The following is a 27,058-nucleotide window of genomic DNA, read 5'->3' as shown; positions in this document are numbered from 1 at the left end:
TGAGGGCACCCTAGGGAAAGGTGGAGGGTTGTTTTGTGCAGGTCAACATCATTTCCATTTGCTCTCCCCTGACAATATTGCCAAATAGCTTTTCATAGTGAAATGAGGGCAAAAGATGTCAAAATTGCATTTCAGTGAAGAGTGTTATTGAAGACAATAGAGGAAGACACATTGATTGAACAAAAGCTTCTGCCCTGGGACCATTATCTAATCAGCCTGCTCTGTGTGCTGTTCTTATCCACGGTTTCCCGTTCCCTTTTTATCGTCTGGAAGGATTTCTGACAACCAGGGGTTTGTCCAAACCAATGATGAGCTTCTGGGTGCTTTGGGGTATCTGTTTATTTCTCATTTTTGGTGTGAGTCATTCTAAACAGCCATGAGATTCTTTCCCACAACCCTGGAGACTGAAGAATATACATACAAGACACAAAGGTGGGGAGAGGGGACATGGCCAGACACCAGGGGCCACATGCCAGGCCTCAGATGTGGCCCCACCCCCCAGGCATCACAGAGCCCCCAAACCATTGCCCTAATGACTCAGAGCCGGTATCTTCATCAGGTTCAGTTTTGACACTTGAGTTTAAGGTTTATAGCACCACAGATTGACCGACCATAACATGGCTCTCGTAAAATTAGGCACAGCTGGCTAATAAAATCAATGAAAATCAGCTTAGATCAAAAACTGCAAGCTTAGGGCTTCCGTGGTGGCGCAGTGGTTGAGAGTCCGCCTGCCGATGCAGGGGACGTGGGTTCGTGCCCCGGTCTGGGAGGATCCCACATGCCATGGAGCGGCTGGGCCCGTGAGCCATGGCCGCTGAGCCTGCGCGTCCGGAGCCTGTGCTCTGCAATGGGAGAGGCCACAGCAGTGAGAGGCCCACACACACAAAACAAAAACAAAAACAAAAACTGCAAGCTTATACGAATCATTTGATGTGGGATATTTGGCCTTCCCTGTTATAGAAAATCTGGAAACTCCAGAAAGGGGACAACACCCGCACCCCCCGCAGCCCCGCAAGCTCACCACTGGTCCCATAGCTCTTTGAGCTTTCCCTCTGCTGGGCCATATCTTATTGCATTGCAATAACTTATTTTCACGTCAGTCACTCCACAAGCCACTTGAGGCCAGGGACGTGTCCCATTGTTCTGAGCTCCAGGCTCCGTATCCCATGTGGCTCAAAGTAATCAGAGCCGGAGGGGTTTCCCCAGTCCTTGATGAGAGGAAAGAGCATAAGCTTTGGAGTTAGGCCTTGATTCAAATATTCGCTCTCTGTACTCATTTTCTTTGCTGTGTAACAAATTACCATGAACTTAGCTGCTTAAACCATCCCTCATATGTTAGCTCCCAGTCCTGCAGGAAGAAGACTGGATGGAGAGGTCCCCACGGGCTCGTCCAGCTTCCCTGCTTAGCAACCTGCCCGGCCAAAGTCGGGGTGTCAGCCAGGCCGGCTCTTACCTGGAAGCTTTGGGAAGAACTCACATCCAAGTGCGTTCAGGTCTTTGGCAGAATCCACTTCCTTGTGGCCTCAGGCCTGAGGTTCCCTTCTTGCTGGTCCGCCAGGGGCCACTCTGTCTCCTCGAGGCCACCCCGTTCCTTCTGTGTGGCCCCTCCCTCCTCAGAGTCTGCACCAGTCTTTCCATCCTTCGGGCATCTCACTTATGTCCGCTACCTTGAAACCTTGGAAGGGTGCGACTGAGAATCAGATAAAGGACCTACACTGTGCTTGGCGAGGGTTAATTCTTTGTCATCCTTCTGTCCGTCAGTCAATTTTATTTGAAACCTATTTTGTCTGATTCAGAGACAGCAAAATTGTAAAGGGCTATCTTTATCTGAAGTACTTGTCGTTCTAAAAAGTCGTGGTGTTTCATCATTCTCCTGTGTAGAAGAATAAATAAAAAGAGATGAGAAGGGAACACACTCTTATCAGAACTTTTCTGGTATTTTCCTTCCTTTCCCCCCAACCCCAAGTTTTGGCATCTCTGCTTCAGCTGCTGTCTCAGAGCGCTGGGGGCGGGGGCCAGGGCTGACTGCTGGTGTCCTCGGACAAGTGGAGGCTCTGGGTCAGAGGCCAGCCCGCCAGCAGCTGGCCCCTGCCACTCAGCGGGAGGCTGGCCCGGCTGGGAGGAGGGTGACTGCTCAGCCGGCGCTCCGCCTGTCCTGTGCCTCCTCAGGAGATCCTCTGCGAGCTCACACTGGATGCCCTGCTGGACATGAACGAGGCTAAGGTGAAGGAGACGCTGCGGCGCTGCGGGGCCAGTGCCGAGGAGTGTGGCCGCCTGCAGTACGCCCTCACCTGCCTGCGGAAGGTGACAGGCCTGGGTAGGTAGGACCAGCCCCATCGTTTCCCTCTCCCTCTCCCTTGGCCTGGACACTGGACTTCTCTCCCAGGCTTGGCCTGGTTCCCTGGGCGCCAGGGCTTTTGCTGGGATGGATGACGGGGTGGGGCCGGTGTGATCAGGGTCTCTGGGCCAGCTTGGAACGGCCAGGGTCCACCCTCAGAAAGCGTGTGATGGACCTGACCCGAGGCAGAGGGCTCTCCCTGAGACAGAAGGCTCCCGGATCCCAACTGGGCTGCATGAAGCTTGAGCCATCGTTAGGAGCCCCGGGCTGGTCTGCTGGGCAGGTGCTCCCCGTGGAGCACCTCTGTGGGGCTCTGTGACTCTTCTGTAGTTTCCTGCAACCCAGCCCCCTCCCTCCCCTCTCCCTGCCCTCTCCCTCCCCTCCCCCTCCCCTCTCCATCCCCATCGGCCAGCCGGCTGGGCTGTGTGCTCAGAAGGGCCCGCGCTGGTGTGGGCTCAGCCTGAAGCAAGCCTGAGGAGAGAAACTGTACCTCGTTTGAGCTGTGAGTGTGGACATGGCCGCCTCAGGCGAAGTGTATAATCCTGGCATTATGAATAATGTTCCTCGGGAATTATTTGCAGGCTTTCTAAATCTTGCCCTGGAAACAGCTTCAAATGCCCTGACTTAACGCTCCCATGACCACCCAGATAAGCCTTTAAAATGCGCCTGATGAATGGAATTTGCTCCATTTTTTAACTCGCTGAGCCACTTGTCTTATCTCTGTCTGCCTGAAGCTTAAGGAAGGCTCTGAGGTTTATATTCTACTCGATTTTTTTTTTCCCAGAGAGGACTGTGCTTAATTTCTTCCCTGGCCCCATTGTACCAAGTCTTCCTCTGAACACAGAGCCCAGAGCTTCACTTAGTTCGGAAAACCTCAACACATCTGGCCTCTGGCAAGTACCGTGGAGTAAACAGGACAGGGACATGGTTAGCAGTCTTGTCCCCACGTTTTACAGAGCAGGAGACTGAGCCCAGAGAGGGTAACCAAGGACACACAGCAGTGGGTGGCAGAACTGTGACTTGAGCCTCAGCCTTTGCCACCTGTGCACGTTTCACTGTCTTTTTTCTTTATGTCAAGAGAAAAGATATTTCTGATGGATTAATTTAGCCATTGCTGTCAGTCACCTTCAGACAACAGTCAGAAAAAAAAAAGAAAGAAAAGTACTTGCCACCCAAGCTGGGAATCTGGGGGACCTTGTCTCAGCCCTCCCGCTCTATGCCTGCATTGGAAACAGTTGTAGAGGAGCCAGCCATTGGGTGGTGGTGACCCCCGTGTGTTAAGGCTGCTGTCTGTCCATCCTGGGTGCCAAGATAGGAAGATCACTAATTTACGAAGCACTTCTTACGTGCCAGGCCCTTGACACACATGTGGCAACAGCCTTTTTTTTTTTTTTTTTTTTGTGGTACGTGGGCCTCCCACTGTTGTGGCCTCTCCCGTTGCGGAGCACAGGCTCCGGACGCGCAGGCTCAGCGGCCATGGCTCACGGGCCCAGCCGCTCTGCGGCACGTGGGATCTTCCCGGACCGGGGCACGGACCCATGTCCCCTGCATCGGCAGGCGGACTCCCAACCACTGCGCCACCAGGGAAGCCCGGCAACGTCCTCTTAAGAGGTGGTGGTGAGCTCCTTTTGTTGCTAAAGCATCCGAGCACTGGAGGCCCTGGATGAGTTGTCTGGGGTCCCACACCTGACACGTGGCAGAGCTGGGCTTTGCACCCAGTTTTCTTCCTCAGAGGGTGCTTTTTCCACTATGTCCCCGAGGAGGTCCTGGGCAGAGAGTCTATTCCAGGTGCTTCTTTCTCATTCCATCTCGGCTTGTGATACCCCTACATCCCCAAGAGGGACCCACCGCACCCCAGTCCAGGACACGGGCAGGCAGATGGGTCTGCCCAGTAGTGGCTGCACTTCGAGTGTACCTGCTGGGGGCTGGGTGGGTAACTGTGATCGCCCTGTCTCTCAGGTCATGCAATCAGAGTCTTCATGGCACCCCACAGGGCCAGGTGAGAGCAGTCAGGCTGCAGTAAAGATAGACTGTGGAATTAGACTGCCTGGGCCTAGCACTCTGCTCAGCCACTTAGAACCCACGGGACCCTGGCCCGTTATTTAACCTCACTGTGCCGCATCTTCCTTATGAGTAAAATGGACATAACAACAACACTTCCTCACATAGAATTGCTGCAAGGATTAAATGAGTTAAGGATAAGTACTTAGTCTAGAGTCTGGTGCATATTAGATGCTCTTTTCAGTATTAGGCCTGTGGGGTCATGGAAAATGTGGATGTCTCTGGTCTTAAGAAACGTAATGAAGGATGTTTCTTTATGCCAGTGGCTGGTGAACAGGAGAAGATCATGCTTGCTGATACTCCCTGTCCTTCATCCATGGCAGACATCACTAATCAATCCCTGAGCTCTTCCTACTTAGTGACTCCAGAGTCATTCTCAAGCAGCCACACTGCCAGTTGACTGGTGTTGACATGCACAAGAGCCATTTGCCATCCATGAGCTGGCTCAAAGCAGTGGTGATTAAATAGACAGTTTGAAGAATCGAGGGCTTGTTTCCTTTGGTGGCAGACTTGCCCGTGAACCCATGGCACTCATTCTTTCATCCCCTCAACAAGAGTGTGTCCAGTGCCTCCTATAGGCCAGTTTATAAATTAAAGTGTAGGTCTTGGCCACAGTTCTAAAGGAGCAAGCCTAAAGGAATGCACAGACGAATAACTCATTCTCCAAGTTGATCCATGAATAGAAAGTCACCATGCAGTGAGGTAGGAGGAAGGGCGTTTGCGGAGGGGATGGAATGGACAAACCCTAAGAACTGCGAAGGATGATCCCTTTGCACCGTCTCTAATAGATGGCTCTGTGGGCTAGGCTTGACTACCTCTGATGGCAGAGAGCTCATTACCTCTGAAGGCTGTGCCGTTATAGGTTGTTCAGCATCGGTAGCCTTGGGGGAGGAGGCCCAGTGCTGTGGTTGAGATCGAGAGCTCGGTTCCCATCCCACTGCTTACTTAGCTGTGTGACCTTGGCAGTGTACACAGCCTCTCTGAATCTCAGCAACCTCACCATGCTGGGCGGATTTAGGAAGACAGGGTACAACTCGCAAAGTAGAAGGATTACAGGGTGAAAGTTCATTTTGCCTTGAGTCAAAATCTGCCCTCCTGTACTTTCCAGTCATTGATAAATACGAGGGAGGTGTCTTCTTCCCCACAACAGAGTCTCTGTGGACGGGGGTCCTTTCTTCCTGCCCCTACCCCTTCACTATCTCCCCATTTCCTGTAAGGTCAAACCTCAAGCCCTTGGCAAGACATCCAAGGCCCCTCCGGAGCTGGCCCCAGGTGGGCTGACCCTCCAACTTCATCTCTTGCCTCTCCCTGGTTTGTCCTGACCTCTCAAGTCTTGTGGGATGCGGAGTCATTGCCCGAAAGTGCTGTGTGCTCCCTGCCTTTGCGTGCACTGTTCTCTCTGCCTGGTACACCTTCTCCACGTCTTCCCCAGCTGGCCCAGCCCTGTTGCCACCTCCGCTGGGAAGCCCCCTGACCCCCAAGCTATTTAGGGTCCTCCTCCGCTGTACCCTCTCAGTCCCCATGCGTCTCTGCGTCAGCACACAGCACGCCGTGTTAAGTGTCCGTCCCTCTGACTGGACTCCTCAGACACCACGGATGTGTCTTTTTTTTATGCCTTGACACCCGGCATATACTCGAATGAATGGACAGGCCGTGTCATTGAGTTGGAACCCCTGGAGCCTCAAGGCCTCAGGCAGAGAGTCACCACGAGGACAGCCAAAAGTCACTCAGAGGCTCCTCTCCAAAGGAAGTGGCTGTTGATCTCTTTCTAGCTGGATCTCTTTTCTAGTAAATTCCCAGGGCAATTTGCTGTCGGAAGGTCGGCGCAGCCTCTTTTCCCGATGATTGAGTTTTCTTGGAGGGGAGTTATCCCTTCGCACAGCCCAGCTTCCCTTCCCTAACTCTTAGGTCAGTCACCACTTCCCTCTCTGAGGTCTCCCACTTTGGGGGTGGGTTTCCTCGCCCGCTCCCCACAGACCTGCCAGCAGGAGCCCTGCGCATTCCCTCTCTGGTCCTCATTTTCCTCTCTGTAAATTGGGGACGGTGATATCTACGCTGGTGCCCCCGCAGCCAGCCAGATAGTGTGGAATTTAGTGTGTGTGCACCAGTGGCCTTAAACAGGTGAAGGCTGGCAGTTGGAGCCTCCGCTAAGGAACTGTGCTCCTGGGTCCTGGCCACCTCACCTGTGAATCCCTCCAGCCCCAAGCATCTGTGACTCGACTTCTTGGCCCGCAGGCGGAGACCACAAAGAGGACTCGGGCTGGAGTCCGTCGGATGCCCGACGGGAAAGTGGCTCTGGGCCTCCCGCGGACAGCCTCTCGCCAGCCAGCCTGCCCTGGCCCCCAGGAAGCTCCCAGCTGGGCAGAGTGGGCAGCGGTGCCCAGGGCCCACGCTCCGTCTCCGTGTCCGCTCTGCCCACCTCGGACTCCCCAAACCCCGGCCCCGGCGAGGGCCTCGCGGACGCCTGTATCTCCCTGCACACCAGCGGCCGACTGACGCCCCGCGCGCTGCCCAGCTTCATCACCCCGCCGACCACGCCCCAGCTCCGCCGGCACACCAAGCTGAAGCCGCCCAGAACGCCGCCCCCGCCCAGCCGCAAGGTCTTCCAGCTGCTGCCCAGCTTCCCCACGCTCACCCGCAGCAAGTCCCACGAGTCTCAGCTGGGGAACCGCATCGACGAGGTCTCCCCGATGAGGTAAGTGTTCCTGCCAGGCAGGTGCTGAGTTTGCCGTCTACTGAAAGTTCTGTCTGCAGTTTTCTCATTGTAAAGGTAACACAGGCTCGATTGAAAACGGACCAAATCAGCCAACATAGAAGCTGCAACGTGAAAAGTGAAAGATGCTGCCATCTCTCAGTCCGTTCCCCAGACTACCTTATCAGTTTAGGCCGAATCCTACTAGATTTCTTTCTGAACACACACACACACACACACACACACACACACACACACACACGCACGCACACACAAAATGATACCATGTGTCAGCCAGGTTAGATTGGGTTATGCTGCAATAACAAATACCCCCAGATCTTTGGGCCTTAAAATAACAAAGATTTATTTCTTGGTCATGCTACCTGTCCGTCACGGTCAGCCTCATTTCAGATTCCAGGCTGGGACATTGTCTAGAACATCCCACTGTGGCAGAGGAAAAAAGAACTTTAGATGTTACAACCGAGTAATTAAATGCTTTTTCCTGAAAGTGCCACTCACCATTTACGGCCCTACCCAAACAATGGAACCAAGGAATGTCATCCTCCCATGTGTGCAGAAGGGGGAATTAGAATATCATGTTGAAACCACTAATGATTATCAATTACTATGTACTCTGTTCTATACCCTATTTTTTTCAACTTACCTTTATTTCTGAGCACTTCATGTCAGTACCTCTTGAAACACCTTACTCTCTTATTTATTTATAAAAAAATTTTAATCTGTTTATTTTATAGGTAGTAACAGTCACATAGTCCAGTATCCAAAAGCTTTGTAGCTTGTGTAGAGCTTTGTAGAGTATAAAGTCACTCCCTACCATTTTTCCTTTTCCTTTCAGGAGCCAACCAGGTTATCAGTTTTGTATATATCTATAATTATTCAAACTACTACCTCATCTTTTTTTTTTTTTTTTTTTTTTTTTTTTTTGCAGTACACGGGCCTCTCACTGTTGTGGCCTCTCCCGTTGCGGAGCACAGGCTCCGGACGCGCAGGTTCAGCGTCCATGGCTCACGGGCCTAGCTGCTCCATGGCATGTGGGATCTTCCCGGACTGGGGCACGAACCCGTGTCCCCTGCATTGGCAGGCGGACTCTCAACCACTGCACCACCAGGGAAGCCCTACCTCATCTTTTTAACTTTTTTTTTTTTTTACCTCTTTCCAGTGTATAGTTTAACTAATTCCTCCCCTCTTGATGGACATTTAGGTTCTTTTGCTATTACAAAAATCGCCCTTGTCAATATACCCTTGTGGACAGGGCAGAAGGGAAGGAGGGAGTTTTCTTTGAGTGCCTCTTACCTTCTTGTACTTCTGAGGGTTGGAGACCTGGCCCCTCTCCTGACATGGTCTTTTTTGGTCTCGCGTGGGCTTGTTCCCCCATCCCAGTGCAGGCTATCTTGGGTCCCTTATGGGATAGACCCTGGACATCTCTGATGGTTTTGAGTGTGTGTCACCCAAGGAGAGAAATCTACCTGTGACCTACCTGCCACTCTCGATCAGGCTGTCCTGCTGGGGCCTGGATCCTCCCTCCTCCCCCCACCCCCCGAAAGGGCTGAGCCTTCCTCCCCCTCTGGATCTTCTCTCAGGAAGCACAGTGATAATGACCATGTGGAAACATGGACACGGGTCCATCAGAGGGCATCTCAGTGGGCAAACCCCAGTGCATCTCTTTCCTCATTTTTTTCCCTTAAAAGAGTGTTAGGAGGGCTCCGGTCTCACCCCCAGCTCTGGGTAGAGAACAGAGCCTCGGGCAGATGACACTACTTCCTCAGATCCCACCGTTGGTGAGCTGGGCCTTGGGCCCTGAGATTCTGAGTCAGGTCCCCACAAAGCCACCAAAACTGGCACTGACATGGGTGCTCAGGCCACCCTGCTGCCCTCAATGAGCCCTGAGGGTGGACTGAGTGGCCTGGGTTCCTAGCTCTCTTCGTCCCTGGGACAGCGGCACCCCCGGGAGGCATCGCTCAGGGCACGTCCTGGCCTGGCCCTGCTTGGGGGCTGCCTCTCTGCTCTTACAACTGTCCTCCTCACCTCCTGCCCCAGCCACTTCCTCCCTGGCTGCCTGAGCCCCCCTCCTGCCTGGGCCGAGCACCCCTCCTTCCAGGGCTCTGGGCAGGGCTCCCACACCTACAGGCACATGACCTTGGGAGACTGTGAGCCTGTTTCCTCAGCTGTGAAATGGAGTGAACTCTAATTACCATGCAGGTGGCTGGCGAGGCTTAGAAAAGCTAATGTATTAAAGTGCAGGGTATAGCTCCATTGTCCACTGGTGGGGGACCGGGGGAGCTACCTCTGGCCCTTCTCATTGAGGAAACGTTCCCCGGTCACTTAGCCAGCCTGGCCCCATGCCCCAGGCGCTCAAAGTCCTCGTCCGAGTACCCTGCCTGCTCCCACCCAAGGGCTGATGTTCTGGGAAACACCAGGCCAGTGCGGTGACATAATCCTACTTTCTGTCTTTTTTGTCTCCTGCAGGTTCGGTAAGAGTGATTCATTTTCATCCCCTCTGCCACCCAGGAGTCCTGTTTGTGTCGCTGTCCCCATCAAGGGTGGATTTCTTCGACCCTCTCTTAGTCTGCTGGCCTTTCCATGGTCCAGAAGCAGAGATGCTGGGCAGGAAAATAGCTCTAGGACAGGGAACCTTCAGGTGACGAGGTGGCCCAGCCAGCAGCCGCTCTGAGAAGCTGAGACCTTGAGAGCGTCACAGTCTGCGGACAGCCCTATGGGGGGGTCCCACTTGCACCTTGCTGCTCCCCCGCCAGGTGACCTCTGACAGGGAGTGTTTACCAGCTGGGCTGCCATGGTGACGCCTCGCTCCCGGGAGAGAGGCACTGTCTGTCCGGTGTAGGTGGACGGTAGCCATACGCAGAGCCTAGCTGACGTCTCGGGACCCCTCTGTTCAGGAGAGGAACTTCCCTGGAGGCAGGAACGTGGTCGGCTCTGAATGAGGCCCTGAGAGATCGGAGGGTGCGAATATCCCCTTGGGAGGGGACGAGGATGCCTAGGCAACCTCTGAGTCCCTTGTCTGCCTCTGGGTTGAGAGCTGGTTCTTGCACGTGGCTGTGCTGTCAAAGTAGAGAGAAGTGACCTCTGGGGTCTGCTTTTGATGGTCTCAGTGGAAATGCAGAGACGTCTGGCTTTTGCCTGAGCAAAACAGCTTATTTTTGTACTGTCCTGAGCTGGCTAAGCAGAGTGATGAGGCTGTCAGCAGGGTCTTAGACATGCGGAGGGGCAGTGACTCTGCCAGAATGGATCTGACTGCAGGACCACCGGGGTGAGAGAGGAGGGAGGGCGCACGTCCCTGTCCCCAGGGCACAGGCAGAAACTCCCAGGGCCCTTCTCAGAGGCTTGGAGGAGAATCCAGCACTTGCATCCCTAGGACAGCCTGGCCCTGCCATTCCCAGCTGCTATAGTAATTCAGGGACCATAGCAGTGAGGCTGCTTCCCCAGTTTTCCAGGAAGGCAGGACGAGGCCTTCAGGACCAGTATTTCATCTCCATCAGGGACAGCCTCATCTCACCTCCCTCCTCCCTATCCCAGGCCTGTGGCAGACATTACAAATCAATCGTAGGTTGCATTCAGAGATAGATGGTTAAAATCTCATTTTCCCATAGTCTGTTTCTCCTAGACTGGCAACCTAACCCCTTTTTGACCCATGTACTTTGATGGCTTTGGCTACTGACTGGGGTAGGGTGGCCCCCACCCCCAGGACGGAGTTGGGAAGAGGCAGCCCCATGGCAGACGTGCTGGCGAGATTGTGGGTTCAACTATCAGGGGGTGGCAGAGGACTTTTCGTTCCGATCAGACTCCCCCCTTGGTGTAGGAGGAAAAGTCAGTACCTCCATCACTCCCTTCTCCTGTGGCTGGGTGTGTGGTTCTTGGCCTTGAGTGAACCATCACTTATTGAGTGCCAGCTGTGTGCCAGGCCAGCATGGGGTGGAAGCCTGACTCAGAGGGTATGAGATGGCCACAGATCACTGGAGCACTGTGTTCCTGACCTTTCTGGGGCACAGATCTATTTGATAATTGGATAAAAGTGTAGACTCTCTTTCTAGGGGAAAGCACACATCATTCCGCTTACCAGTCCAGAGGGTTCCCAGAGCCCCTGAGGGTTCCCATCCATGGGCTCAGTTAAGAACCCCTGCTCTAGGAGGAGATAGGCAGTGTTGAGTATGGGCAGAAGGGAGAGGGGGGAGGGGGGTGCCCTGGTGGAGGAGGGGAGATGGGGTTAGACATGTGGGCTGCTGGTGGATGGACAGATTGCTTTCAGCTGCTCCCCTACTGCTTGCCCTATTATACCACGAACACCAGGGATGCCTGTTCTTATGAGGAAGCCAGGATTGGAGAGAGAGGCCAGGGTGCCCTCTAGGAAGGCAGGCAAAGCTCGTGGCCTGAGACTTCCCCAAAGGCTCAGACTGAGTGCCCGGCTGGGGCTGGACTACGTGGGAGCAGGTAAAGCTTCGCCTCGTCTTCCCTCTGCCTGCCGGGCTCTGGCATTGGTGGCTCTCAGAGCAGAATCCTCAAGGTGCTTGTGACTGGAAAGCTAGGTATGCCACAAGGCCGACCAGCCTCAAGCCCTCCGCCAAGGGTCAGGCAGCTTCTGCTCGCTTCCCAAGAAGCAGCCAGGATTGGTGGCCTGTGGGTGCATCCGCAAGGAAGTGCAAGAGACGGGGGGGGAGCGGAGCTGCTGTCCTCACCTTGGCTTTGCCTCCCGCCAATGCTAGAAACCTCACGGGGACCATTTCTGAACTGTCTGCGGAGGCTAAGTGGTACCATTTGTTTGCGGGGGGGCCCAAGTGTGAGGGTGACCACACTGGCCCCCTCTGGTCTCGCCTGGCCGTCTCTGTCTTGATTAGATGCAGGTTCAGGGAACTGTCCCTCTGCCATATGGCGGTCCCTCCGTACCGCCCTAGCCTGTGATGTCTGAGACAGAAGGTCACAGGCACACGCCGTCCCCAGCAGGGCCCCCTCGGCCTGCCTGACCTGGCCCTTTTCCCCGCAGATCTCCTGCACGGATCCCCACAGATGGTACGAAGGGACATCGGGCTCTCGGTGACACACAGGTAGGCCCAGCTGGGCTGGGGCGGGGAGGGGGCACAGAGCTGGGCTGGGGCCCATATAAGCTGAGCCCCCACCAGGGGGTCGCTCTTCAGTGCGTGGGGAGGGGCTGTCCTGACTCCCGTCTCTCAGGGCTCTTTGCCTCCGGTCTGTCTGTCCATGCCTCTGTGGACACGACCCGGCACCCACCTGGAGCCCCTGCCTGTCACCAGCAGCCTTTGGGACTTGCTGGGCCCTTTCCTGCCCCTCCTTGGGTCTCTTCCTCAGTCTGCTGGGGAAAAACAGGTCCCAGGAGAAACAGGGTCAAAGGCCCAGGGAGGGGCCGAGAGCGTCCTCTGGGTCCAGCACGGCATCAGTTACGTGGACATAACTGGCCACACGTCAGAGCCCCGTGGAACGTGCTGAAACTCCAGACCCCATCCCTAAGGTTCTCGGGTTGCCAGTCTGGATTCCAGCAACTTCCGGTGACTCTGGCACTCACGCAGCTGGCGTGACTGATGTGGGCCCATAACGTGGACAGCCCAGAGGCCTCGGCCTCAGCGCTCGTGAGGCTGGCGTGTGCTGCCAACAGCAGCTCCGGGCGGCGTCTCGTTCCGCCCCGCGCCGATGGCCAGCAGGATGGTCCCTTGGGATGCGTGGTGCTCTGGCCGCCCCATTAAAGGATGCTGTGAACACAGCAGGGCCCACTCATTTCCCCCCGGAGCGTGAGCTGCACTCCAGCCTGTGCGGGAGGCCAGCCTCGGATCCTCACCCAGCGGTGCAGACTCGGCTCGCGGGGCTTGAGTCATTTGCCCGAGGTCACGTGGCCACCGAGACGCTGCTTGAGCCCCGTGGCTGGTGCCCAGGCACCTCTGTTGAGAGCCTTGGCAGGGCCGGGACGCCTGTACCCCGGAGCCTCGGGGAGGAGAGCCTCCGGCACCAGGGGAGGCTGTCTGAGTGAAGGTCTGAGAGCCTCCCTCTGTCCCACCCGGTGTCCAGTGCGATCTTCCCAGCCGTGAGAGGGCAGGACCTCTCCTGTTCCCTCTCCGGTGGGGACCCCCCCATCGCCCATCGGCAGGAATCCCTCCCAGCCTCAGTTTCCCCCTCTACGGCTGGGACTTGCTCTCAGTCCTGTCGTGAGGGTAAAATGGAGTGAAGTGCGTGTGGGGCTCACGCGTCCAGCCCTGGGGAGCGCTGGGTATTTAACCTCTGCCTCTAGCCGGAGAGAGGCCGACTTAGCCAAGGGACACCGGGATCAGTTCTGTTTCATTTTTGCCCCGGCTGCCCCTGGTCGCACAGAGGATTTGCCAGCTGGACCCCGAGTGCTTCCCAGGCTGCCGCTCCCTCCACCCGGGCAGCAGTACCCCTCTTGTCTGGCATGGCCAGGCTGCCCTGCCTGCCTGGGTTCCGGGCGTGGGTATGCGACATCACCGTCATACCCTCTTGGTTTTTCTAAATTCATGATCCAGGCCTCTCTCGACAAGAAGCTCTGAAGGTTTTTGGTCCCATCGTGAGGGGAGAAAACCGTCCCATGACGCTCACCCCGCCCCTTCCACCTCCCTGGCCCCTGCCCCTTCTCCGGCTGAGCCCCGAATCTCATTTCCACCTGCTTTCAGGACTTCCTGGTGGAGATCATCTCACATACCACTGAGCTGCTCCCCTTCCCCCCTTGTTGACATGAGAGGAGATTAAAGACCAGAGAGAAGGAGAGTGTGGTTCCCAGGTGGCCAGATCCGGGCTCCTTCAAAAGCGTTCCAAGGGGGTGGGCGTCTTTGTCCTTTTGCCCCACAAGCTCCCATCTTGACTGAGTAGAAGCAGTGACGTTCAGGCCCACAGTCCAGGCTCTGCACGTTCATACAGCACGCGAGCGACCCCCCCAGATCCCTGTGAGGGGAGAGTGCTGGCCTCGTCTGCAAAGGCTTTGACCCATCCCACAGCCAGTAGTTGGCAGGATTCAAAGCCAGTGTGGTCGGGCCCCAATGCCCACGCCTTTCCCCTTATTTTCTGGCCCAGGGGTCTCTTATAGAGCCGTGCTCTGGTTCAGAGACCTGGGGTCCCGGGTCACACAGGGACTGTGTGACCTCGGGAAAGTCACCTAACCTCTCTGAGCTGGTTTCCTTGCTTGTGGACTAAGAATCGCAGACCTGCCTAACTCCCAGGGGTGGTCACTCCCAGGAGTAAGCTAATGTTCATGGACGCATCACAAACTGTTCCCCAAACACTGTTGCTGTTTGTTCTGTTGTTACTATGATATACAACGCTTTAAAACATCTAGTCCTCCAAAAATGTGAGTTCTTTCTGCCCTCAGGCCTCCCCACCCTATGAATGGACCTTGGACCTTTTCTCTGGAGGATACCACCCACTCTCTCCCCATCGTCCTTTCCAATATATCTTTTGTGTTTTTTTAAAAACTTTATTTAGTTTGGATTGAAATACATTTATAATTCAAAGCTCAAGAGGTCTGAAAGGGTATATATATGACAAAAGTCCCGCTGCTGCTGTCACCAGGCCCCAGTTCCCCCTGTAGGCAGATCTTGGCTCTTTCTTGTGTGTCCTTCTGGAGATATTTTTATATAAGCAAAGACATATGTATATTCTTCCGCCTCCTTTTTTGTTTTCACACAAATATTGCATATATTATACACACTGTTCTATCCTTTGCTTTTTTTCTTGTTAAAGTCGAGGCATAATTTATATAGAGCTAAGTACACAAATAAATTCTTACATATGTATACACCCACGTATGCCACCCAGAGGAAGATTCAGAGCCTCCACATCCCAGAACGTTTTCTTTGGCTCTTCTCAGTCCGCAGTGCTACCACCCAGAGGTACTTTTCACTTCTGTCATCATAGGTTAGTTTTTCCTGTACTTGAACTTCACATAAGTGGAGTTGTGTTGCATTGTACCTTACTTTTTTCACTGACAGCATAATTTAATGATCACTGCCTATTTGTGCAAAAAGAGCTTCCTTATTTTACTTTCCGGCTGCGTGGTATTCGGTTGTGTGCACGGATCATACTTTATGCAGTCAGTCACCTGTACGCCTAAACGACACAGCTTGTTTCTCGTCTTTTCTGCCACAAACATGCTACAGTGAGTAACCTTTTCAGTGCGTCGTTTGACACCCGTGGGAGCATCTGTTGGATGAATTCTTGGCGCTGGAATCGCTCTGTGTGCGCACTTAGGATTTTGATTGCTTTTGCCGAATTGCCTGCCAGAGAGCTGGCGTCGGTGACCACACCAGCTTTGGGACTTTGGCAATGAAGACTTTGTGACTAAGAAATCTGAATGCCTGGGGGAAGCAGTGGCCCCTGGGTGTCCCTGCCCTGCCTGCGAGAGGGTGCCCGGGGCTCTGGGATGGAACCAAGTCTCCTGGTCTCTCTGCGGCTTTGTGGACCCTTCTCCATCCTGGCCCCTCTGAGCATTTCTGTGTGTCCACCCCCTGCAGGTTCTCCACCAAGTCCTGGCTGTCGCAGGTCTGCCACGTGTGCCAGAAGAGCATGATGTTCGGAGTGAAGTGCAAGCATTGCAGGTGATGGGCGGGGCGTGGCAGGGGTGGCAGAGGGGAGCAGACTCCGTACTTTTAGTTTAGTAATAGTCTTGCTACCTGATTCTTGGCCTTAGGTCAAGTCGGAGTTCAAAGGAACTCCTTTGAGAGTTCCTAAACCTATTCATAATCTCAGCACACCAGGGAGTGATCAGCCCTCTCTAGGAAGATTAAGGGAGCATCAGACACAGCACTCTTAGAAGAAGGGAATATTTGAGGTGGGCTCTGAAGGATGAATAGAAGTTTACCAGGTAGACTAAGGAGGAAAGAGAATTCCAGGCCAAGAGAGCATCTTGTACAAAGGCAGAGAGGAACGGCAGGACTGTTCTGGAAACTGTAAGGAGTTCTGAAGTCAGCCTTACGTGTTAGCACACAAGGAATGGGGAAATGGGGACAGGGAATGGTAGAAACAGAGAAGTGGCTCATGGTACTTCCAGAAGAGAGTGAGGGGAGAATGTAGATTCTATACAAATTCAACATTTTTTCCTACTGTTGTGGTCTCTGGTAGGAAAGAAAGGCAAGGATAGTGAACAATGTAGGGTGAGCAGAGTCTGTCCCCTGCTGTCTGGCTGCCCTCACCTTATAGAGGATGGACCTGGAGTCTGCTCCCAGTCTACTTCGCCCCTGTGTTGCTGTGTGACCTGGGGCAAGGTGCTTGCCCTTTCTGGGCCTCATTTTTGTCAGGTATACATCTGGGAAGATGATTCCAGGTCTCTCTATCCATCAGGATTGCTCCAAGGATCTGAGCTAGTGTGTATAGTTAAAGCGTTTGGGCTCCTGCCAGACTGTAGGTGATGGGTCTCATGTGTGTCAATTGGATAAGTTGTGGTTAGGAGAGTCATCAGGAAAACGCAAAGGAGATGCCAGACCTTTCTCACCAGTCTAGGTCTTTTGTGGCTCCTGGCCATTTGGCTTTAAATTGGGGACCTCCAGCACCCTTTCAAGTAATACCTTTCATGCAGAGAGCACAGGATAACCTCTGAGCCCCAGGCTCTCCTGCAATTGCAGTGAAGTTGGTAGAGCCCCAGCCATCGGCCCATTTGATCAACGAGAACCCCAAGAGGGGGTTCAGCCGGCAGAACCAAACCAAGAATCCAGCTCTTTCCACTTCTGCCACTCTGGTCCTCAGACCACGTGGCCTGTGTAGGAATGTAGCAGGAGGGGCTGCCCCTTGCTTCCCTGGGACCCTTTGGTAATGGAAACATTTTCCTTCTAATTCATCTCTTTTAAGTTCAGACTTGTCTCAAGCTTTCTGAACACGGGTAGAGGGTCTCCTTTTGTTTAGAAAAGAGAAATCGCTGTGTGACCCACAGCAAGTTAAAGTGGGTGTAATCAAACGTGCTTTGACGTGAAGATTGGGCAGGTGATAGCAGGAACACGGTCGTACGCAACAGATAGTAGCTGCTAGTACTATTAACATCAGATGTTCTACACGCTTAAGCTCATGTTTGTTGAGACATTTGTGGGAGCTGAGGCAGTCATGGTTGAGTGTTGCACAAAACTTCCAGGCAGTGCTTCCGAGCCCCTGCGTGTGTCCCGGGGTCCCGTGTGGCTTTCGTGCACTGACCCTGCCTTCGTTACCAGGTTGAAGTGTCACAACAAGTGTACAAAAGAAGCCCCCGCCTGTAGAATATCCTTCCTTCCGCGTGAGTGTCCTGCGCTTCCCCCTTCTGGATTTGGGGTGCATCTTTCTTGAACCTGTTTCCTGCTGATGGTTACCACGCCCCTCTTTTTAAACAGTACCCAGGCTTCGGAGGACAGAATCTGTCCCCTCGGACATCAACAATCCGGTGGACAGAGCAGCTGAACCCCATTTCGGAACCCTCCCCAAAGCACTGACCAAAAAGGTATAATGTGAGGCGAACCCTCACCCAGGGTTCCTTTCTGTGAAGCACCCCCAATGGGGAGGTCCAGCAGGGGAGCAGGATACTGCAACCCGGGGTGTGTGGCCAGAGGGAGGCCTTTAGGGATCCCATATTTAGCCGTTTCGTAGATTTCCCATTTGTGTCCAAATCTTAGTTGTGTGCCCATACCCCCCCTCCCCTATTTTGAGCCACCATTTCCTGAGTACTTACACTGAGTCGGGAACTTTTTCCATTGATACCTCATTTGATCCCCACAGTAGTTCTGAAAGTCACGTGCTGATGTCACCTCCATTATTTTTCTTTCTTCGGCCGCGCCACACGGCTTACGGGATCTTAGTTCCCCGACCAGGGATCGAACCTGCGCCCTCGACGGTGAAAGCGCAGAGCCCTAACCACCGGACCGCCAGGGAATTTGATATCACCTCCATTTTACAGATGAGGAAATTGAGCACGAGGTCCCCCGTGAATGAGAGGCCGGCCCAGGGTGCATGGGTGCTGTGGGGGGCAGGCCCGTGGGGTTGTGCTCCCGTCGGGCCCCTGACGCCTGCCTTGGCGGTTGGCACACAGCAGGCAGCGAGGAAACGTTTGTATTGAATGCTGAGCGAATAAACAACCCCGTGAGGCAGCAGCTGATGCCCCTGCTGTGTAGACAGTGCGCCGTGTGGCTCAGAAGGGTGGGTTGATTCATCCAAGGTCACACAGCTGCTGAGTCGGGGCTGGGATTCAACCTGCCTCGAGCTAGCCCCCTGCCCTGGCTGGCCTGGCCTGACTGGGATGGAGGGTCTGGCCTTGACATGTGAGCGGACAGAGTGAGGGCCAGTGGTTGCAGCCCCCTCCCCGCTTTAGCTTGGCAATAGGCAGTGTGGGTGGTCGCTGGACAGCGAAGCCCACTGCATGGCTTTGGTGGATTCCAGAGTCTACCGTGCATCCCAGAGCCTTGAGGGCCTGCAGAGGAGAAACCGGTTGAACGTAGCATTTAACCCAGCTTGGCCCCAACTTTTTTGACCAGGAATCCCTCCCCAACCCCCTGAGGAATTGGTGTGTGGTCTGGGAAACACTGGTCAGGCCCAGGGTCCCCCCCTGATGTAGACTCAGTCCCCCCAGTAGCCCTCCCTCAGGTGGCCCTCTGGCCTTGCTAGGGCCCACGCCACTGAATGTCCTAGCCGGCAGGTCCCCCTGCTGAGTGGAGGGAGCATTTATTAGGCACCCACTGTTACCACCCACCAAACAGAGGCTTGTCAGAGGCTGAATTTAACTCGTTAGAAGAGCCTCCTCTGTAGCCAGAGCAGAGCCAGGCCCTGGGTGTATGACAAGCAGGTGTGGTCCTTGCTCTCGGGGGACACACACAGCGTGGTGGAGAGAGAGTCTTCAGAAAACCACCCAAGACGCCTGCAGCTGACAAACCGTAGTTCAAGTGCCCTGATGGAATGTGCTGGGAGCCATGGGGGGATAAAGGGGAGGAGCACGCCCCGGCCAGGACTGGGGAAGGACTTCGGGGAGGAAAGGATGCTTGAGCTGGAATAAGAAAGATGAGAGGAGCCCTCCAGGGGATGGACGTTGAGGTGCGCGTCTCCCTGTCCCGTTCTCCCCTCAAATATTAGACCCATAAAACGCCAGGATGCCCTGGCTGACCTCCTCCGTTTTAGGCGGGGAGGGGTGGGGGGCAGGCGGGGCTGGGCGGTCCCTGCCACTGCCTGTGTCTCTGGTCCCGCAGGAGCATCCTCTGGCCATGAACCACCTGGACTCCAGCAGCAACCCGTCCTCCACCACGTCTTCCACGCCCTCCTCGCCAGCGCCCTTCCCGACGTCGTCCAACCCACCCAGTGCCACCACGCCCCCCAACCCCTCGCCCGGCCAGAGGGACGGCAGGTTCAACTTCCCAGGTACCACACCTTGGGGCTTTCTCGGGCCTCAGGGGTGGGGTTGCATGTCCCTTCTCTGCACACCCCGGCAGGCTCAAGGTCAAACACTGCCGCCACTAAGAGCACTTGCTGGGAGCCAGGCTCTGTGCCGAGCTCAAGAGCATCCCCGTATTTAAACTTGCTGTGATTGCACCCATTTTACAGATGGGGACGCAGGTTCAGAGGGAGCAAGTGGCTTGCCCTGAGCTGCACAGCATGTAAGCTGCAGAGGTGGGATCAAAGCCAAGTCTGATGTAAAGCCTGGGTTTTTTTCTTTTTTTAATTTATTTAATCTACTTATTTTTGGCTGCGTTGGGTCTTCGTTGCTGCGCGCAGGCTTTCTCTAGTTGCGGCGCTACTCTTTGCTGCAGTGCGCCGGCTTCTCATTGCGGTGGCTTCTCTTGGTGCAGAGCACGGGCTCCAGGCGCGCCAGTTCAGTAGTTGTGGCTCGTGGGCTCTAGAGCGCAGGCTCAGTAGTTGTGACGCACGGGCTTAGCTGCTCCGCGGCATGTGGGATCTTCCCGGACCAGGGATCGAACCCGTGACCCCTGCACTGGCAGGCGGATTCTTAACCACTGCGCCACCAGGGAAGCCCCAAGCCTGGGTCCTTGACCTGATCCCAACGCTACCCTCCCATGCATGGGGTGGCTTCTCCTGGGCGTTGTTCGCTCACTCGGGGCTTCTGAGCTCCCAGGAAGCAGGACAGGCAGCACGGGGGGCTGGGGCAGGCCCAGAAGGCTGGGGCGAGGGAATCCGGGGCTCTGTGGCTTACCTGCTCTGTGGTCTGGACAAGCTGCTTAAAGGGGTGCTTTGGTTCCCTTTTCCATAAAACAAGAGACCGTGTGAGGCTGGGCTTAGGCTATCCCCCTTGCATGGATGAGGCCACGGAGTCCACCGGGGAGTGCGTGCCAGGGCAGAGCTGACCTCTGACCATGGCCCCGGCTGCCCCGGCTCTAGAGGGACAGAGACCCCGCCGCTCGGCCAGGCCTGGGGTGTCCCACCTCCCCCAGGAGCAGAGCAAAGCCCACTCACCCGTCCGGGATTGAACTCCGGCCCTGGCCTCCCAGGAGGCCCCTTGCAGTTGGTCTTGGCCCTCGGTGTGTTTCAGGTGGCAGCTCAGGGGAGGAGGGCGGCTGGGATATTCTAGTTTGCTCCGGACCCAGCCAGGCCCACTGCCAGCTTCAGCCCGTGGAGTGCCAGGCCAGGCCCCACCTGTCACTGGCCCCTGGGGCTCCAGGCTGGGGAGGACAGAGGCACAGCTCTCCCTGTGCCAGGGGAGCCCTGGCTGGGGCAGCTGGCAGGAGGCCAGGCAGCCTCTCTGGGCCCATCTCCCCAGGGTCCCAGGGATTTCTTTTGGGGGATGGTGAGACTTTTAAGAATCCTTCTTCTTTTTTGCCTGCCCCTTCACCTTAACACGCATGTGGCTGGACATCTCCCGACATGAGTGTGTCGTCCCGAGCCCACCTCTCCCTCCCCAGAGACCCAGCGACGGCCCCGCGTGATCGCCCTCCTCTCGTGTTCTGCTCTGTCATTGTTATGCTCTGAAACCGGGCCTTCTGCTGAACGTCCTAGTTTGGGTTTTTCTGAAAGGAAGGGCCTGTTTGAAAAACAACAGCCAGTGAAAAAGTCCTTTGTGTGATGTCTGCCAGAGCTTCTCAGCTTTCCCTGATGTCCCCAGGCTGGCCTCACATTGTCCCCTGCACAGAGCCCTCACTCTCCAGGATCTGCTCTCTCTCTGGTCACGGGCTGGGCTGGTCCGGCTGTTAAGGTGGGAAGGGACCTCCTCCTACCGTCCACCCACTCTACTGTGGGGAGCATTTCTGTGTATCTCCGTGGCTAACCCTGGGGCGAGGTTATTGTTTTGGATGGTGACTCCTAGTGACCGAAGCCTCAGGACTTGCAGGTGTGAATGCGGGCCGGGGGATTTTTCCCTTCTGCACCCAGCACTGTTCAGTGTTTTCAGAATCTCCCGTTGTATTTTGCCCTCCTGGGCTCATGCGCAGTTCACAGAGGAGAAGGGGGCCTGGGAGGTGAATGGAATTGGCCAGGGCTCTACAGCAGGGTGTTCCCTGGGACTGGGTCTCCAAACCCCAGCCCTCCGGTACAAGTGCCTTTACTCCTGGGGGCTCCTGCTAATAACCGCTTTCTCCCAGCTCTTCTCCTCCTTCCTCCGTGGAAGCTGGGGCAGGGCAGGTGGGGCAGGGCTGCCCCAGCCCTATAACCAGCCCCTCTCCCCCGAGCCCGTGCCTCCGTCCCCTCTCCTGCTGCTGCATTTGCTGTTGTGTGTGTGACTTACCTGCTCTTCTGTTTAAAGCTGCCTACTATATGCATCCTAGACAGCAGTTTGTCTTCCCAGGTGAGTCCTTTGCATGGTTCCACCAACTGCCCCTTGACGTGACCCGCCTCCGTCCAGCCCTCTCCCTGGGCGCCTTGGAGGTACCTGAGTCTCACACCCACCTATTTTGAGAGCTGACTGTCTGTTGAGGCTGGGCAAGGGGGCAGAGGGAGTAGCCTTGAGGCTGGCCCTTCACAGGAGCAGTGCCTTCCTGGGAGGACCCTTGGCATCCATCCAGTCCTTCGTCTTGCACAGACACTTCAGGCAACTTGTCCAGGGTCACACAGCTAGGAGGTGGCAGAAACCCAGTCTGCAGAATAAGGGGAGAGGATCTCTTGCTGATGTCTTATGAGCATCTGACAAGATATCTTCCTCTATATAATGGCGGGGAAACTACTACCCCATCTTAAAGAAGGGGATGCCAGTCTGGGAAGGTCAGCAGCCTTCGGCTTACTCGGCGGGCCTCACCTTCCAGAGCCTTGTCACACAGCGCCATCTGCTGGCAGTTGTTGGAAATGCCTCCAGGGCAGAAAGTTTATAAAGAAGAAAACTTTCAGGAAGACATTCTCGTTGATTCCCTTCCACAGAAATTGTTTTGTACACCTTCTGTGTGCCAGCCTTTGCATTTGACCATATTCCTGCCCCTAAGGAGTTTATACAATTAGTACTTATTTCTCTGGCTGGAGGTGACAAGCAATAGTACACGTAATCTGCAACTTTAATTCTGAACTCGACCATATGAAGGTTCTGTGTGTTTTAGACAAAGACTGTAGCTAATTTTTTTTTCCCTGGATGAAACAGGTCTGTCTTGAAGTCCTGGTATTTTGGTTATTCCAGGCTTTTCTGTTCCCCAGCCCAGCTCCATGAGGGGAGTGACCGGGAGCCCCTGTTAGTTCTTACAGGCCCACCCCAGCGGTTTTGCAGGCTGTGCAGGCTGGCTGGGCTCAGGGCCAGGCTCCCTGCGCTGCTCTGTGGCTTCACACCCATTTTTTCCGTGGTTCCCCTCCAAGAGCCTCGCTGGTTACTGCTCTAGGGTGACGTACAGGGGAGCACCCCTGAAAGCATGGGGAAAACGTGCGGTTCTTCTTCCAGAAGGGTCCATCTTGCTCTGAAGATATGTCAGGGGGGAGAGAAGGGAAATATAGTTCTATTAAAACAAATGTGGACATATCTGGAGCAGAATGCAAAATGCACTCTTAATGTTTAAGGAAACGTATGAAGCTTCAGAGACATTTTGCCTCACCCCCAACTTGGGGTGCGGTTTCTCCCCAGACCCCCACCTCCCCATGTCCCCCCGTCCCCGTGCATGTGTTTATCTTCTGTGGAAACATGTGAGCAGCGTTGGCTGGGTGGAAACACCAGGCCGCCCTTGACAGTCTGCAGACACAGTGTAGCGGTGTCTGGAAGAGCCTTAGAAGAGGCTTCTGGGTCTAGGATTCCCCAGAAATTGTACACAGGATGTTGGGTACATGTGTGCATTTCCCTAAGAAGAAGGCCCACGACCGCTATCAGACTCTCCAAGTATGACAGAGATGTTGAGAAAGCTACAGGGGTAGCCTTGGAGAAAGCCCAGAGGGAGGTTTGCTGGCTGGTGGGGGCGCTGTTTGTCCTAGAGAACAGGGAGAGGCCCTGATGAGCTCAAGCCACTGCCACCTCCAGTCTCTTCTTTTGCTGAAAAGAGGAGCAAGGGGCCCACCCAGGCCTGGGGCTGCCAGCCTTCCCGAGTGCGATTAGAAGGGACCAGAGAGGACAGAAAGAAGCCAGCGGCAGAAGCAGCCGTGGGGCATTTGGCCTGTAACATGTTGGCCCCACACTGCGGTGACCATCTGTCCTGTGTCCCCTGGATGTGGGGCTTTCAGTGCTGAAGCTGGGAAGGCCCCAGGCTCAGGGGTCAGTGCCAGCTGCCCGATCCTGGGGCCCCCGGCGTGTGGACCGTGCATTGCTCTCTGCCCAGAGGCTGCCCCACCAGCCACCCAAACCCTGAAGCTGAGGGGATGGGGCCGCTGGTTCCCACCAGCAGTCCCCGGCGGCTGTGCCAGGCACCACGTGACACTAGTGAGCCACCTGCGAGTCCGGCCTTTGGCCTCTGCTGGCCCGAGAGTCTCCCCACTCTCAAAGGGAGCCTCGGAGCCGTGGAGGAGGGTCTGGCCCACACACCCGGTAAAGAGCAGCCCTGTCGCTTTCACCACTTGCTTGTCTGGGGCGGTTTGGCCACGGGGCGATGGTGGTGACTGAGAAGTCTCAGCCTCCTCCCCCACGGGAGTCCCTTCCCAGGGCAGAGCTGTGTGGGCAAAACCGAGGGCCGTGGAGGCTGCGTCCGTGTTCTGTTTTAGGAAAAGCCCAGGGGAAGTGGCCCCGGAGCACGTGTGCAGCCCAGCGAGGGGCTGCTGGCGGAGCACGCTCGGCCCTGCGGGTGCTGGCTTCGCAAACACCGTGTATTCTGGGGGAGTGGAAGGGGGTCTCATGCCTCATGTTTGTTTTCTGTTTCCTCCAGACATTTCGGCATTTCCTCAGGCAGCCCCATTCGCCGAGGCGGACAGTTCCCGGTAGGCAGCCCTGCGCTCTCTCCTCCTTGGGGACTTGTTAAAGCTGGACGCACATCCCTGACCGCCTCCCACCTCCACCTTTAAATCTCTGACCCTCCCATTCCAGACCTTGCCATGTACCTGGGCAGCCAGATGGGACACGCTTGGGCTAATTCACCCTGTGATCCAGTGAACTCAGCCATAGGGCTTTAGTTGGTCCTGTTGGTGCAGTCAGCATTGGGTGGGGCGGTCTGTGAGGCAGGAGCAGTCTGACCCAGGAAGGCCCGGCGAAGGGCACTCAGCGTTAGAGAAGCCTAATTATGTGGCCCCTGTTTATGGAGCCCTTTCTGTGTCAGGCCATGCTGAGTACTTGTCTCCCATTTTTTTGTATATTTCTCAGCCAGGTGTAAAGTAGGTGTCATCCTCAACATACAGATGAGGAAGCCAGCTCAGAGAGGTTAAGAAATTGCATCCAGTCACACAGCTTAGGGAGCAACAGAGCCAGTTCTCAAGCAGAATTCCAAGTCCTGTGCGTGTGCTCAGAGCCCCGTACCGGTTGTCAGATTCGAAAGGGCCTTGATGGTCACTGCCCACCCGTCGGCCCCTACCACCCTCAGATTAAGTCTGGAGAAGGCCAAGGCCAGAGAAGGGAAACGGGGTCTGGTCCTCGGCCTCCTGTGTGTTTCCACAGCATCCTGACTGCCTTTCCCACGGCCAAGTGGGTCAAAGTAGGGATCCAGGCCTGGTGCCCCTTTCTCAGACCTCACGTGGGGGGTCCCCTGCCCAGCTGGGAGCAGAATGGCCCGGCCTCGGGGTCTCTTGGACAAATGCTGTTTTACTCTTAGGCTTGAGAACCCGCCCAAAGCAGATGTGTCCGAGGATCGCGAAGTGGAGGTGAGTGATGGCGACACGCCAGCCGTCGACGGGGCATCTCTGTCCTCTGTCCCCGGCTCAGCACGTGCAGGGGTCTGGGGAGCATGTGGGCACCGGGCCCTGTTGAGGGCCGTCTCAGGTGCCCACCTGCCACCCGCCGCAGCAGACTCGAGCGGTGCACATGGCAGGGAGAGCAACGAGGGGTGCCACGAAGCAAGCTTCCTTCTGCTTTGCTGTTTTTTTGAGGCTGAAGTAAACTCTTCATTCCCATGGTTTTCACCCCCAGCCAGAAGGCCTGGGCCCCAGCCCGGAAGACTCTCCTTGGGTCTGTCCGGGGTGGGGCCGGGTGTGTGGACTTACCAAAGATCCCCAGGTGATTCTGACTGTAGCTGGGGCCAAGAATTGCTACCTTGACCCCTGAACCAGTGTCAACCGAGCAGTGCAGTGGCTTAAAGATCTTGAGCAGATAGCAGACTGATTTATCCTTACACAGTGGAGAGTCAGAAACTGTGTGTTTAAACAAAAGCATAGCCAGAAAGGGTGAATGTGGTCCAGTTCTTCATGCCAGGGGATGTTAATGCTCTTCCCCAGCGATTAGACGTCACTCATAGGTGGGTCTTGGAACATTAGCGGAAAAAAGGGCCAAGTGCCGTAGCCTGTGGATTGGGACATTGAGGCTGTGTGGTGCGAAGTGACCTGCCTACTGTCCACAGCAAGCCCCGCAGAGCTGCGACTAGAGCCCAGGCTTCCTGAACCCAGGCCCCTCTGCTCCCCGCCTGCCCCCAGGTCCCCTGCCCCCTCTATCCCCTCCTCCTCTCCTTCCAGGCTGAGGAGCCCGAGGCCGGCAGGTCAGAGGTCGAAGACGACGAGGACGAGTTGGATGACCTGCCGAGCTCCCGCCGGCCCTGGCGAGGCCCCATCTCTCGCAAGGCCAGCCAGACCAGCGTGTACCTGCAGGAGTGGGACATCCCCTTCGAGCAGGTGGAGCTGGGCGAGCCCATCGGGCAGGGCCGCTGGGGCCGGGTGCACCGCGGCCGCTGGCACGGCGAGGTGGCCATCCGCCTGCTGGAGATGGACGGCCACAACCAGGACCACCTGAAGCTGTTCAAAAAGGAGGTGATGAACTACCGGCAGACGCGGCACGAGAACGTGGTGCTCTTCATGGGGGCCTGCATGAACCCGCCGCACCTGGCCATCATCACCAGGTAACCCGGTCCCGCTCTCCCTGGGGTGGCCGCCTCCTCTTCCCCTTTCCCTGGGGGCCCTGTTATTTGTGTGGACACCCCAGAGGGCATGGAAGTTTCCATTTAGAGAGGTACAGAGAAGAAAACCAAAAATGAGGTGTAATTTCTCCATCATATAACCCCATTGACATTAAATAAATAAATCAGTAAAACAATACCTAAGGATAGAGAAAATTCAAATGTTCCAGAAAAGTATAAAGTGAAAACCAGTCTCTTCCCACCCGAACCGGGTGCTTCTCCCCAAAGGTGGATACTGTAAACAGTTCCTTATCACGCCTTACATTAAAATAAAAAAAAAATTTGTATACGCTCATGTTTTTAAACTATTTATCTATTTGGTTTGTAACTATTTATGTGTTTGTAAAAGTACATACCAAAGAGCCTACTGGTTACTTTGCCTTGTTGGCTGGAGGGCAGGTCTGAGGTCTAATCTGAATACCTGCATAGCGTTCCCTTCACGTCACGTGGCAGAACCTCCAGCGGTGTGCTGGTGAATGTTTAACAACCAGCTCTTGGGTGGTGGTGAGAGAAGCTCTAGTATTGATACGTGGCATCTGTCAATTCCTGTGGTGTAAACACTCTCACTGCAGTCGATTTCAAGTTACCAATATGGTGTCACTGAAAGTG

The 27,058-nt window shown here is 55.3% G+C and overlaps 1 protein-coding gene across 2 annotated transcripts in view; it reads left to right on the top strand.

The window, feature by feature from the left end:
* Window positions 1–27,058, top strand: part of KSR1 (kinase suppressor of ras 1) — a 149,702-nt gene that overhangs the window by 105,603 nt on the left and 17,041 nt on the right. Inside the window, exons 3-14 of one of the 2 annotated variants that reach the window (XM_079904530.1) lie at window positions 2,170–2,317; window positions 6,635–7,094; window positions 9,579–9,631; window positions 12,106–12,166; window positions 15,590–15,673; window positions 17,273–17,334; window positions 17,429–17,535; window positions 19,268–19,436; window positions 21,769–21,810; window positions 24,284–24,335; window positions 25,160–25,208; window positions 26,013–26,392. In XM_079904530.1, the coding sequence (XP_079760656.1) occupies window positions 2,170–2,317; window positions 6,635–7,094; window positions 9,579–9,631; window positions 12,106–12,166; window positions 15,590–15,673; window positions 17,273–17,334; window positions 17,429–17,535; window positions 19,268–19,436; window positions 21,769–21,810; window positions 24,284–24,335; window positions 25,160–25,208; window positions 26,013–26,392 (1,667 nt within the window). Of the gene's footprint in view, window positions 1–2,169; window positions 2,318–6,634; window positions 7,095–9,578; window positions 9,632–11,602; window positions 12,167–15,589; window positions 15,674–17,272; window positions 17,335–17,428; window positions 17,536–19,267; window positions 19,437–21,768; window positions 21,811–24,283; window positions 24,336–25,159; window positions 25,209–26,012; window positions 26,393–27,058 lie in introns of those variants that run through there. The other variant, XM_079904529.1, reaches the window with a different exon arrangement.

This window comes from Stenella coeruleoalba (assembly GCF_951394435.1).
Source record: "Stenella coeruleoalba genome assembly, chromosome: 19".
NCBI classification, from domain to species: Eukaryota; Metazoa; Chordata; class Mammalia; order Artiodactyla; family Delphinidae; genus Stenella; species Stenella coeruleoalba.
This window is presented reverse-complemented; position numbering and strand designations above follow the sequence as displayed.